Source organism: Pholcus phalangioides, unplaced genomic scaffold, assembly GCF_987345545.1.
Source record: "Pholcus phalangioides strain wild (caught in Gottingen) unplaced genomic scaffold, Ppha-v1.0 ptg000027l_1, whole genome shotgun sequence".
NCBI classification, from domain to species: domain Eukaryota; kingdom Metazoa; phylum Arthropoda; class Arachnida; order Araneae; family Pholcidae; genus Pholcus; species Pholcus phalangioides.
In genome coordinates, this window is record NW_028301617.1 from 6,662,116 (window position 1) to 6,677,143 (window position 15,028).

Genomic DNA, 15,028 nt, shown 5'->3' on the forward strand with positions numbered 1-15,028 from the left:
CGGAGTCATTAAAGTATTACGTCAGCAACGATGGTGGGGGAAGGGGGAGGTGTTCGATTTGATGACGGAGAGGGGTGTTAGGATGACGTTTACTTCAACACCCACCCCTTTATACAAATATGAAATATTCTTAATGGCATCTTACTCGGTGCGCCAAAAACGAATAAAATTTTTCGCTATTTTGTGGGCACCTGAACTAACATTCTCCCTATTGAGTCTTCTACAGAGCCACTTTAGTGATCTCTAAATACATAGCGGATCCAAGTGCTCTGGTCCTGTGCCACGCGTCATACAAGTGATCCGTGATTATGCCGCGAATCACTTAAGTAATTTGGGAATGGGCCGCGGATAACTTGAGTGATATAGAACCGCACTTGTGGCCGCTTAAGTGCTCTAAAACTGTGTCACATGTCACTCAAGGGATCTATAAATGTGCCACGGATCACTTAAATGGTCTGGAATTATGTCACTTAAACGACCTGTGAATGTGCCACTTGGTTCATTTTTACAAAATTAGGTTTGAAAGGGACAGGCCACAATTGGGCCGCACAGTCGAAAACGGGTTAAAGTCCATTAAAGTCGAAAGAACCATCTTCAGCTGCACGATCACGGTTATTACCGGGGTTTCGCGACAGAAAGCCCGATGAGGGGCTGATAGTTTAAATAAGGGACAGCAGTTATTCCAATCCGATTTTCGGGGTCAAAGTCGAGTGCAGGAACTTGCAGGAAAAATTCGGAAATTGATTCAAACAAAATTCCGTTACCTTCTCTCTAATTTCGCAAACTTCTGGATTTCCGGCAACTCTTTCAACGAGAGACCAGATGAATTATCGGTTGGACATGCTTGTAGCACTTTAAAAAAAAATAAAAACTGTCTTGGGGTGAAGTTGCGAAGGGTAAATAAAAATTAATTATTTTTTGATTGAAAATTTTCGTTTAAATGTAAAAAATATCTCTGTAGTGTTTTAGAAAGCGTGAAAAACACGCATGATTAGCCGGGAGTTTTTCCCAACACTGCACTTTACAGTGTAGTCAAACTACTTTCCAACAGAGACCACTATGTTTTAAGGGTACGAGATAGCACGACTACAGAAGATGGGAGGAGGTGGTGCTGAAGAGTACAGAGGAGTAAAACACGCTCTCAGGAAGAATCGTTTCGGGACAAGCAGGAACAAATGATTTTTCGCGCCCTTTCCGAAATGCCGTGCATACTGAGGGGAAAATTCGATATTTTGGCTATTTCAGGCCTCGAAGTGAAAATTTGAAAAAAAAAGTAGGAAAAATAGGAACACCATTGACAAAAAATAGGAGGGGAAAAAAATGGAATTCCCGAATTATCGTGGCATATAAAAATGTTGAGCCATTAAGATTCACACCTTATACACTTTAATTATAGTGTTGTCTATAGATATTTTAGGAAACTCAAGTTCTAATGAATTTCAAAATCTTTCATTTCCACAGAATGTGGTATCGAAAACAATGTAAATAGCAAAACTAAAAAGAAATTAATCAAATTTCTACTGTTACTTGAAAAGTCCAACTATTGATCTTGATCCATTCCCCCCCCCCCCCGTTCTTTTCGAAGAAAGAAAGAAAAACCTGTCTAGGTGCCATAAAAATGTAACCCATGCATGCTTAATCCATTGTCTACGGGCCGAATGTGGCCCGGAGTCATCTGTTGTGGCTCACAACTTCAAATCTTATTTTGCAAAAATGAACCAAGCGACTCTTCCATATCGTTCAAGAGACCCTGCGGCACAGATTCAGGTCATTAAAGTGGCTCGCGTCACATTTGCAGATCACTGCAGCACAGTTCCAGATTACCTAAGTTACCCCAGCTGCTGCTTCACTTCACTTAAATAACCTGTGGCACATTCCTAGATCACTTAAGTGACTCACAGCAGAGTCCCAGACCACTCAAGCACCCGCGGCACGTTTACACGTCATTCAAGTGACCCGCGGCACATTCCTTGATCAGTAAATATGTCGCTGAATATTTACAGATCGCCGCGGCACAGTTCCAGAGCACTCAATTGACCCATGGAACTTTAAAAAGATCACTCAAGTAACCTGCATCACGGTTTCACATTCTCTAAGTATATTACTACTACTAAACCATACATGTACCTCGTCCATATTCCTCTGCGGAACCTCTAACGAATTGGTACATGTTGGAGTGTACGTGTAGTGAAACCTGGCGTGAAGTTTGTTTCTGTGTACTGCTTGTTATATGTGTAGTGCTGCCATCTGCCACCAGCTCTTCTTTAAGTGTACTGCGGCACATTCCCAGATCATTTAGGTGACCCGCGAAAAAACAAAACCACACAAGTGGCTCACGAACGACCATCAAATCATTTAAGTAGGACTCATTTCCAGATTACTTCAGTGGACAGCGGAACATTTCCAGATCATTTACGCTGCCACCGGCATATATACAGATCACCTAAGTGACCCCAAGCACATTTCCAAATCACTTGAGCGACCCGCGGCAAACTCCCAGTTCACTTAAGTGGCTCGTAGTTCAGTTGCAGATTACTGTAAGTGGCTCGATGCATTTTTTATAGATTATTTTAGTGGCACTCTTGAAACATTTTTAGACCACTCAAGTGGCCCGCTGCACACTTTCAGATCATCCAAGTGACTTGTGGCACATTTCCAGATGACTTAAGCGGCCCGCGGCACACTCTCGGACCACTTGAATGACTCGCGGCACATTACAACTTAACTCAACCTTTTGTGAACAGTGTGGGGCCACTTCATTGATTTGAAAACGTGTCGCGGGCCACTTAATTAAGTGATCCAGAACAACGCCGCAGATTATTTGTGATCTGTAAATGTGCCGCGGGTCACTCAAGTAATCTGGAAATGTGCCACGGGCCACTTGAGTGATCTGGAAATATGCCGCGGGTCATTTAAATGAGGTAGGAATGCGCCGCGAACCACTTAATTCATTTGTAAGTGTACCGAGGCCACTTGAGGCACGCCATATTTAGGCCATGGGTTGAGCACATGCTTAAAAAAAAGGGGCCGTTCAAGCATTACGTCAGCAAATTTTTAGCGATTTTTGACTTCTCCCCTTGTTAGAAAAAGTCAGCAAAACTCTGATCCTCCCCCTTTCAGCAAAATTTCGTCAGCGCTCTGCCCCCTACCTCCTAACGCATAGTGGGTGGATCAGAGATGTACGTGGGGCTCGTGGTCTCCCCCCCCCCCCCCCCAGACGATCAAAAATATATTTTTTAATCAAAAAATATTTTTTTTAATAATTAAAATTTCGAAAGAAAATATCTTATTACAATGAATTTCAGTTCATTTCAATGTTATTTGAAGGCCAAGAACTCAAAATTTTTAAGAAATTCATTGCGACCCTACCTCTAAGCCCATAGGCAACACTTGACCTGCGGTAAACTCTTGGCCTGTGTCGAAAGAACCATTTTTAAGCACAAATGTGAGTCAGTTTCTGTTTTCAAAAAAATAGAAAAAAGTCGCCACTACAAGCAGCAGAAATTACTATAGTCGATCGTCATTACGTCAAACCCCTATGTTTCGTGAAAAAGAATTTTCATTCCGCGAGTGAAAGAGCAAGTCCGACAAATTACGAATGCTAATTTAGCAACTTTGGCGATTTAACACTCGTTATTCGGCAATAACGAGTGTTAAATCGCCAAACATCGATTTGAATATCTTCCGAAATTCTCTCCCATTTTGCAACAATTTTTTTTCCGAGTATAAAAAAATTGAAAACTTATGGAAAATTTTTAGCCTATTTAAACTGCTGCTGTTCCAAACAGCAATAGTGCAAAAAGTGTGTCATTTTAAATAGACTAGTGTGAAAAATTTTATGGCAGGCCGCTCTTTCAAACAAGGTGTCAAGAACCTGAAACACCAAAAATAAAAAACAAGCTGATGAAAAGATTCTTGATAACAAAAGACAGTGCAATTGTTTCATGTTAGAAAGAGGTGGGGATAACGAAAATATTCTTGTAAGTTAATTTCGCTTCTCCAATTTATAAATATCTGCTCCAAAACTGCTCCGAATTCTGTATTTTGCTGCTCCGAAATGGACTTCGTCACTTCCCATCCCTGAATATATTCAGTTTCGAAGCTGTTCAATTTAGCCTGCGGTCAGTTTTTGTCTTTTTTTATAGCGTTAATTTGTATTTTAAACTAATCTTTGAATTTCGCGTATTAGCTGGGCGGATGAAATCTCGATATAAAGACATTCTGTGGACCAAGAAAAACTGTCGGTATCGTTGTAGACGGATTATCGTTATATCGCGTGGCAGCAGTTCAACTTGAGAGTAGAAAAATTTTATGAACAAGACTTGAAAAAAATATATATCGTTTTGGAGGGATTTATCAGCGAGGTTTCACTGTAAATGATTTTCCATCGAAATTTATGGGAAACCGCGTTTCGGCTAACGAACTGAATCTGAAATTAATTACCTCCGTTAGCCGAAGTACGACTGTTTTGTTTCCATTTTCCTGAAGTAATTTTTTTTTAAAGTGCCTGTTTTTTTTGGGTACTCCCTTTTGCGTGTTTTTTTTCCCCACCTCTTTAATTTTTGTCCAGCGCTTGCTACAGTTCAATGTACGTGATATATTTTTTAGAAACTTTTCCTACCGTATGACGGTCAGGACCGACCGTATCCGTTAATGTAGGTGGCGCGCCCGATATTCGCTCTCGTGTTCGAGAGTAGTTCGAACGAGGAAGTTGTTGTGATGTCGCCCCCCCCCCCCCGCGGTGTATGTTTTATTGTAGACGGGATTTCTTCCCACAGATGTAAATTTCTAGTCCCTTCTTGAAAATAAATATAGTAGTTTCAACCCTACGAGGCTACAATTTGACGCCAACGTGAAATATGACGTTTTTTTCAACTCGAGGGGAATCAGCGTTCAGCCTCAACGTACCTACCAATTGGTAAGTGAAACTTTCGTCGCAAATGTTCGTCCGATGTTCGTTTTCAACCTGAAACAAATTCATTGTATCCAGTTTTTTCGAAATTCGCGAAAACACATGGGGGAAGAAATACTGTCTACAACAAAACATACACCGCGTGTTCGGCATCACAACAACTTCCTCATTCGAACTACTCTCGAACACGACTGCCACGAGAGCGAATCTCGGGCGCCACCCGTATACTAACGGATACGGCCGGTCTTGACCGTCACAACCGGATTTTTCGATACAACAAAAGTGACTCAACCTTTATGAAAAATTATAATCGTCAGCCACATTGCATGAAATTCAATACAGTATTTATTCCAGCTAATGAAATAACATTTTGTTTTAAATCTCTCAAAAAAAAGTAGATGAGTTCAGCTTTGATTTTTCCAGTTCTGTAAATTTTTGTTCTATCTTTTCCGATCATCAATACGGAGAGCAGGGGTAACGTCATGGGAGCCGGTCGAAAGAGGATAATGTGACGTCAGAATTAGACACTATTTTTAAATATCTACAAGTTATACCCATATAGAATACCCATTGAAAACGCGCAGCACTAATGTTCTCGTGTAGATTGTGCGGATCAAATGCAGCTTAAATGGGGAGCACTCATTGTTCTCGTTGCGGATTATGCGAATTTCTATTGTGTCCAGAATCGGTATTTTCCCCGGAAATGCAGCTGATATGGTCATACTACAGGAGGTGACCAACGCTTCAGAATATTCAAATCAATTTGGAAATATTGCTTTCGAATGCATAGTCACTGTTTGGTGGATTCTACTCTAATCAGGGCCTCCGAAACTAACGAAACAATGGGGGTGGGGGGATAAACATACTTTAAGTACAGGGTGGGCAAAAGGTCCTTAGAAACTTTAAAAATGAATAAAAGCCGGAAAAGAACTGAAATAAAAAACGATTTGCAGGGTTAGCATCGCTAGGTCACGGGAATTTTTTTAGGACAAGAAAAAAAACAGCCAGTAGGTGGCGCTGGTACGAGCAACTTTGGTGGAAATATATGCAAATGAGACGGTTATAATAACTTGCGCGCGCTCCTCATCCACAACCAGTTCACTGTTGTAAACTGTGCGTGTGAACAAGGCTGCCGAATGCGAAAGATAAAGCTTTGCTGATGAAGTTGTTTTACGTGAACCAGGAATCAGCGGCCATTGCCTTGCGCAAATTCCGTGTTCAGAAGAATGTGAGAACTGGAAAAGGGCCTTTAACAACGACAGGCCTGATAAAGCTTCTTCAGCGGTTTGAGGAAACTGGAACGCTGGAGGGTCGTGTAAGAGCCGGAATACCATGTTTGAGGAAGGCACGTCACGTGTTGCAGCCGAAATGGAAACGTTAGCGTCCAAATCAGCTGCAGGGACCAGCAGTGCTCGTGAAGCTGCCAGACGCTTGAGCTCACCTCCATTCTCGATACGCAATATTCTTTATGGAATCCTTGATCTGTATCATACAGATTGCAGTCGTGCTATGAACTTTTACCAGCGGATACCGTACAGAGGAAAGCATTTGCGAGGTGGGCTTTCTCCAAAATCGAACAGAATCCCACCTCGGTCTTTAACATCTTATGTGAAGCTCATTTTTTGCTTCATGGCGACGTTATTACCCATGACTGTCACATCTAGGTGACGTCTAATCCACGTAAGTACACGCAGAAACTATTGCATTCCCTAAAAGTGACAGTGTGGTGTGAGTTTACAGGTTCGTAGGACCGGGGCTGTCTTAAGAACATCATGGGCCCCCGGGCCAAGTGGCTTTTCTGAGGTCCTACCTTGTAAATTCTAAAAATTTTCAACCGGATTTTATTTTTGTGAGACCCCCGGGTGGGTCCATGCGTTAAGACGGCGCTGCGTAGGACCCTTCTTCTTTGAAACGAAGTGCCCAGTAAATGGGTGGAAAACAGCCTTCGGTGAATGCGCAGTGTTTATTTAACGTTTCTGCGCGAGAAAGTCATGTCAAGTTTGCGTGAAAGAGATGCGCTTTTTACCGTCACGTTTATGCGAAATGGAGCAACTAGTCACACTGCTACTCCGGCCGAGGCATTCCTGATTCAGACGTTTGGGGAAGACAAAATCATTAGCAGGCGTTGCAGGTTCCCATGGCCTCCTCAGTCTCCAGATTTCACACCGGTAGACTTCTGGTTATGGGCATATTTGAAATCCGGGATGTATCGATCCGGCACCATCCAATCTGTCGGAACTGGAAGATGCGATCAGCCGAGAGGTGTCACGTATACATCCGCACCTACTGCACACTGCCGTTGCTGGATTTGTGACTCGCCTGCAATGTGCTATCCCCCTGTGGTCACATGAAAGACATACTGCTGTAATAAACGACTTAGAGGCATTCTGTTCGTTATTTGCGTATCTTCTCTTTAATTTGTGTACGTCAGCGCCACTTATCGGCTGTTTTTTGAGTTATTTTTCCCTGTCTTAAAAAAATTCTCGTGACCAAGCAATATTAAATCGGCAAACCCTTTTTTATTTCGGTTATTTTTCCGATTTCTATGGATTTTTAAAGTTTGCTACGGACTTTTTGCCCACCCTGTATATATGAAATTCAGAAGGCATACGTAGGAAAGGGTGCGTTGCATTGTACATTTGTGAATTATTAGAATATTCAACACCCCTTCCCTGCTTCACAAAGCTTATTGCCAGGAGAGCTCAACTAGCTTGATCATCCAAGCTCCAGCTCTCTATGACTAAAAACCTTTTCTTTCATGTAACCTTGATAAACATTCATCACATAGACCGTGTCCTGTTGTTGTTGATTGCAATTGTTCGTTAATCCTATATATTGCCTTCATGATACTATGTCTTTTTTTTCAGGTAATTGAAATTTCTTATGAAAATTATGAAGGAGAAAATTGAATACTACAAACGATATCGAATACTGCAAGAAATTTGATAAACAGCGGAGGTTCTGTTCGCAGAGTTCTCACTTGAAACACATGCTTTGTATTCTTCCTATTGAAATGAATGAGGCATCTTGTATAAGATCACGTGATGGGCATGATGTAGACGAAGACAATGCTACTGCTGTTCCGATTCCGACAACGCCTGGTGTGAAGTGTTCTGACCCCATCTCTCATGATCGCCCCAATGATGAAGAAAACCCGCTTGCGTGTCAGTGCTGCGGAAAAACATTTTCGAGAGTCTCTGGTTTGATCAAGCACATAAGAGTTCACACTGGAGAGAAGCCATACGAGTGCGATTTCTGTGGTAAAACGTTTTCTCAAATCAGCCATATAAAATCCCACAAAAGAGTTCACACTGGAGAGAAGCCATATGGGTGCGACGTTTGTAACAAAACCTTTTCTCAAATTGGTGGATTAAAGAACCACAAAAGAGTTCACACGGGAGAAAAGCCATACAAGTGCGAAGTTTGTGAAAGATCGTTTTCGGAAATCGGAAGTCTAAATAGACACAAAATTGTTCACACTAGCGAGAAGCCGTATGAGTGTGACGTTTGTGAACAAAAGTTTACCCTATTCGCTAATTTAAAGAGACACAAAAGAGTTCATCCAGGGGAGAGCCAATAGGATTGTCATTATTCATGGATCATATCAAAACCCTTTGATGAGATCCACAAGAGCCACAAAACAATTCACGCTGCACGTTGGTGGGAAACCACATGAGTGTGATGTTTGTGATGAAACGTTTTTCGTAACGGAATTACCATATAACAGTTCATCCAGTATGGTTGTCATTATTCATGGATCAAATCAAAACCTTTTGATAACCCTTCATGATAAGAGTATGTTTTTTTTGTCCGAGTGTATCAGTCGAAAATCTGTGGCTTCTGCCTGCTAATTTTGGATATATACAGTGAATCCTCGATTTAATTGTCTGATGGGGACGAAGGGGTTCGTCCATCAAATCCAAATCTTTATTTTGAACACGGAATATTTGAAACATATTGTAAGTCCATCGATATTAACAGTAGTACTAATAATAAAGAAATGAAATAGTTACACAATTTAAACGTATTGATCTTTTATATTATCAGTTTATTGTTTGTTTTCTATGGCAGGGTTGGGTTAATTCCGTACCAGTGGAAGACACAACACCGCATATGGAAAAAAACAATTTTTGCAAACGAATATGATTATTTGAGAACAAATTATCTTCGTTAGCTGAGGTATAACTGTATTTTGTTTCCATTTCTTGAAATGACACGTTTTGGCCCAGGTTGATAAGATGCTTGCTTAAAGCACCAAAAGAAGGTTTAGAGGTGTCCGAATTTTGATAACCGATTCGTCCTTGTCAATAGCTTTCCTGACGCAACAGAAACGGCAACAATACGACCACGGGTAAAGATTGCTGCCACAGGGAGTCCCACACCGAGAGGTTAGCGCACCAACCTCTCGGAGAGTATGAAGAGGGAAAATGTCGAACGCTTCCGTTTGTAATCGGCAAATAAATTGACGTCCCGGTCCGAACTACCTCTACCTACTTCAGTTAATGTAATGAAAACAATTTTTTTTTCAGTCGAACAATTAGATTAGGGTTCAGGTATTTGTTGTTCTTCCATTTCTGTAAATTTTTGTTGCATCTTCCGATCATTAGTACGGAGAACCGAATTAACGTCATGGGAGAGAGTGATGTGACGTCAAAACTAAACATATTTAGATATGTGAGGTGAGAATATTCTCCTGGATGTAAAAATTGGAGAATAATCGAGAATATTAATTTTTCTTTTAAATAATTTAAATTTTTTTACTAATTTTGTTGTGAAATATAAATCAGTTTTCATTGCCTGAAACTTTTACAACAAAACAATTTTTGGTATAATCACCCCCAAAGACAACTTTTAGTTCGAGAATATTCTCCAGGTCATGATGAGAGGTTTTAAAAGTTTGGTTATATAAAGATTTCAGAAACCTTAAAAAATTATTTTAGAATTAGATAAATTTTCAGAAATAAGTTCACAACAAAAGAAATTAAATCAAAAAGTTGATTGATAAAGGAAGCTACTCTTATATAATCACCTTCATTCTGAGAATATATGGAACTGTTGTTTTCTTCAATGCACATACACTTAAATTCTGTATCACTCACATTTCTTTAAAAGTTGTGCAATTCAGCCCTGTGTTGGTTTAATTTTCTTGCTTTCAAAATTTATTTTGTGGTCTACAAACTTCAATGTTCCCATCTTCTTGACGGGAAGAGAGACTGGGACAGATAAAAGGACTACTATTATAAATTACTAGAGAATATTCTTATCAAAAATAATAATTATTCTCAAGTTATTTATCGAGATTATTTATTATACTACGTGTTATATTACATATATTCTTGATAATACTCTCTGGAAAGATTTCGGTAACTGAAGAATATTCTCATCAAGGAGAATATTCGAGAGTATTCTCTGGAAGGACTATTATTAATAATTTCAGAATAATTCTTATTATTTTCTATAAGAATATTCCCCAGTAATTTATGAAAGTAATCCTTCCAGGGAATATTCTCAAGGATATTATATGTAACTATATTATAAATAACAGGAGAATATTCTCATCAAGAACTTGTAAGAATATTCTCAAGTTATTTATAATAGTAGTCCTACCAGAGAATATTCTCCTCGATGAGAATATCCTCCAAAAGATTATTCTTGAAAATTTTACATCTCTAGACATATTAATTCTAAATATCTATGAATCGCACACACATATAGAATACTTATTCAAGATGCGCAGCATTATTGTTCTCGTGCGGATTATATGCGGATTTACATTGTGTCCCAGAACCGGCATTATCCCTGGAAATGCAGATGGTTCGGTCATACTACAGCACGTGACAAACGCTCCAGGATATTCAAATCAATTTGTAGGTATTGAAATATTACATTCAAATGTGCAGTCATCGTTTGTCGGATCTTATCTTACTCTAATCAGGGCCTCCGATACTGACGAAACTTGGGGTGGGGGGTACACATACGTCCAGTATACAGGGTGTTCTGTAAGTGCTAATGCGGCCTTTTTCTCACCAACTATCCGTCGTAGAGGAATGTGATTTCAGTTTGAATAATGCTCAAAAGGCGTTCAAAAATTACCGTGTGCTACTTTTGAGAGTGAAACTACAGTGTGTAACAAAGTAAAAAAAATCTGAATTCTTATTCTGTCCCCCTGGTCCTCTAACTTCCAGTTAGAAAGTTGTTGCCTTGTCTGTCCTGAGGGCAACAGAAAAAAATTCAGAGTTTTTAAGTGCAATATTCGCTGAGATATTTGAATTCAAAAACCGGAGAAAAGTTGGGAAAGGACAGCATGAATGGAGGAAAGGAGAGTTTCCGTTAGTTTTTGCTGTACTCTCATAACTTTTCGCCGATTTTCGAATTCAATTAATATCTTAACGAAAATCTTGCACTTAGAAAATGTAATTTTATCTGTTGGTCTCAGAAGAGACAGGGCAACAACTTTCTAATTGGTAGTTAAAGGGCAGGAGGACCTATTTAAATTAAGGTTCTTTATTTTCTGACGCATTGTATTTTCACTTTCCAAGCTGGTATAGGGTAATATTTGAACGTCTTTTGAGCATTTTTTAAACTGGAATCTCGCCTCTACGATGGATGATCGATGAGATAAAGGCCGCATTCGCGCTTACAGGACACCCTGTACATGAAATTTAGGAGGCATACGTAGGAAACGGGCGTTGTTGTACATTTATGAACTGGGATATTTAGCACCCCACGCTCTTTCACAAAGCTTATTGCCAGGAGAGCTCAACTAGCTTGATCATCCACGTTCCAGCTCTCTATGATTAAAAACCTGTTCTTTCATGTAACCTTGATAAACATTCATCACATAGACCGTGTCCTGTTGTTGATGATTGCAATTGTTCGTTAATCCTATACATTGCCTTCATGATACGATGTCTTTTTTTTCAGGTAATTGAAGTTTCTTATGAAAATTATGAAGGAGAAAATTGAATACTACAAACGATATCGAATACTGCACGAAATTTGATAAACAGCGGAGGTTCTGTTCGCAGAGTTCTCACTTGAAACACATGCTTTGTATTCTTCCTATTGAAATGAATGAGGCATCTTGTATAAGATCACGTGATGGGCATGATGTAGACGAAGACAATGCTCCTGCTGTTCCGATCCCGACAACGAAACTTGGTGTGAAGTGTTCTGATCCCATCTCTCGTGATCGCCCCAATGGTGAAGAAAACCCGCTTTCGTGTGAGTGCTGCGGGAAAACATTTTCGAGAAGCTCTGGTTTGATCAAGCACATAAGAGTTCACACTGGAGAGAAGCCATATGAGTGCGATTTCTGCGGTAAAACGTTTTCTCAAACCAACCATTTAAATGCTCATAAAAGAGTTCACACTGGAGAGAAGCCATACGGGTGCGACGTTTGTGACAAAACCTTTTCTCACATTGGAGGATTAAAGAACCACAAAAGAGTTCACACGGGAGAGAAGCCATACAAGTGCGAATTTTGTGAAAAATCGTTTTCGGAAATCGGAAGTTTAAAGAGCCACAAAAGAATTCACACTGGTGAGAAGCCATATGAATGCGACGTTTGCGACAAAAAATTTTGTCTTATTGGAGATTTAAAGAGTCATAAAAGAGTTCACACTGGTGAGAAGCCGTATAAATGCAACGTTTGTGATAAAGCGTTTTCTCAAACCAGCATTTTAAAGAGACACAGAAGTGTTCACACTGGCGAGAAACCGTATGAGTGTGACGTTTGTGATAAAAAGTTTTCCCTATTCGGAAGTTTGAAAAGACACAAAAGAGGTCATTCAGGAGAGAGGCAATAGGTTTGTGAGTTTTCATGGATCATATCAAACCCTGTGATAAACCTTCATAACAAGAGTATGTTTTTTTGTCCGAGTTCAGCAATCGAATCTCTGTGGTTTCTGTCAACTAATTGTGGATATACAGTGAACCCTCTATTTAACTGTCTGATTGGGGCGATGGTTCGTTCGTCCCTTAAATCCGAATCTTTATTTTGAAAACGCAATATCTGAACCATTATATTGTATGTCCATCGATATTAACAGTAATAATAATAAAGAAACGAAATAGTTACACATTTTTGAACGTATTAATCTTTTGTATTATAAGTTTATTGTTTGTTTTCTGACAGGGTTGGGCAGGGGCGTAGCCAGAAATTTCGTTCGGGGGGGGGGGACCAAAGTGACAGAATAATGGATTTGGCCATCTTTTTCCCTTTTTTCGGTCATTTTCTCACATTTCGGGGGGGGGGGGACCAGACCCCCAAGTCCCCCCCCCCTGGCTACGCCCTTGGGGTTGGGTAAATTCCGTAGCAGTGGAACAAAAAAAAAAGAATATGGCAAAAACAATTTTTGCAGTGAAGTTTTCCTCCCACCATAGCAAAAATCTTCATCTTGAGAAGAAAGATGCATTCAAAGAGTAAAAAAGTGAAAGAGGTGATTTGTCATCATTTACTGGAAAAAAAGAAGGGAGTTGAAGAAAGTGATAAAGGATAGTAAAAAAATTGAATCAAGGTTGGCAGATAACATTGGCAACGACCCAAAATCCTTTTTCGGGTTTCTCAATAATGAGTATGGATGTTGACAGTTGTCCTCATATCGATAGAATGGTTTAGGGTAAAGAACAGCGTAAGCATATGCAGTGCATTCAATGATTTCTTTGCATTAGTTTTAGGAAGGCGATATTCAAAGTACGGATGCACCATGGGGCGATAAATTTCCCAATGATATTCAAGTGGAATATATGGAAGTCCTAAAACTTCTTAAAAATGTGTGTTCTAACAAAGCACCAGGACCAGGTGATATTCACCCGAGGGTCATTAGAAAATGTCCTAATGAATTCAGGGTTCTCAGCAAAATCTGCTCGATCATTTGCCTGATTATAATTCAAAAATTTCTGTCCGAAAACATACACTTTCATGCTTTTCAATTTTCAGTTAATGGCCTTTCATACAATACCAGTTTGCTTCGAAATCTGACACAGAGACCATTGGATTCGAAACATTGTTTCAACGTAATTATAGATGAAAGAATAGCAAGGATGCCTGGGCAGCCGGCAGAAGAACGCATCTTGTAATAATACTGAATAAGGGGTAAATGAGTAAAATTTGAACCCCCACCCCCAGTTACGGGCCTGGTAACAAGAAATTAAGATGTTGCTTATACACTGTGACTACAATCTGAAACAATCACAAACAAAGGTAATAATAATTTGACAAAATGAGAGATAGCTATTTTCTCAGCCAATAGCGCGCGGTAGCCCAGGTCGATACTCGCCTATTATTATTCCAGAAATCTGAAGAGAAGGACAGAATGGAAATTTTCCGAAACGTAGGAGGACGCTTGGTAACCTTATGTTAGAGCACACGGGGAAAAAAAAAAATATCACAACAAGTTTTATGGCGCCCTCTAGTTACAACAAAATAAACGAGAGTAATAAGGATTGCAGTCACTGAGCTATGTTAGTTTAGCTTTTCCTTATAGCTCTGTGATTGCGGTTGCAGAAGATAGAACCCCCCTTAATACACAGGCCAGTGATGGTAACTGGTGGGAAAAATTGGTTCACATGGGAAATTTCTTGGCGTTGTTGGGAAATTTTGAGAGTTCGTCAAACAAAAGAATTTTTGTGGAAAAAAGTCTATAAATGCAAAACACAAAGCTTTTCTAGTGTAAAATACTTGATTACATATTTCTACCGATAGATGGCAGTACAGTTTTCTGGATGTGAGGGAGAAATTTTCAAGGGAAATTTTGCTTGATGGCGTTACCATCACTGAGCAGAGTTGCCAGATTGGCGGTTTTCCCGCCAAATTGGGCTGGTTTGAAAACGGTTCGGCGGGAAATTTTTGGCTTTGGCGGGTGGCGGTTTTTCCAAAATTGTGTTCTCATGACGAATTTCTCCCAATTTCTCTTTGCTTTCGAGCAAAGAAGTTTTTCTTTTTCACTTCAGTTCCTACCTCATGTTGTGTTTTCTTCCTGACAAGGCGGTGGGGGGGGGGGGGCATCTCACCCAACTATGGAAAGCCAGAACTTTTAACCATAATGCCTTGCCACCCAATAATTGAAGGGGCCGTAAAACAAAAACTTGGGAAACTGTCCTGAGCTTTAGATC

The 15,028-nt window shown here is 39.9% G+C and overlaps 1 protein-coding gene across 1 annotated transcript in view; it reads left to right on the forward strand.

Moving 5' to 3' along the window:
* LOC149068283 (uncharacterized) overlaps window positions 1-12,986 on the forward strand; it is a 64,194-nt gene extending 51,208 nt beyond the window's left edge. The window contains exons 2-4 of the mRNA XM_089251920.1: window positions 7,780-8,491; window positions 9,520-9,591; window positions 11,868-12,986. Of these exons, the coding sequence (XP_089108046.1) occupies window positions 7,902-8,491; window positions 9,520-9,591; window positions 11,868-12,720 (1,515 nt within the window). The 5' untranslated portion in view covers window positions 7,780-7,901 and the 3' untranslated portion in view covers window positions 12,721-12,986. The remainder of the gene's footprint in view (window positions 1-7,779; window positions 8,492-9,519; window positions 9,592-11,867) is intronic.
* Window positions 12,987-15,028: the final 2,042 nt, after the last annotated feature.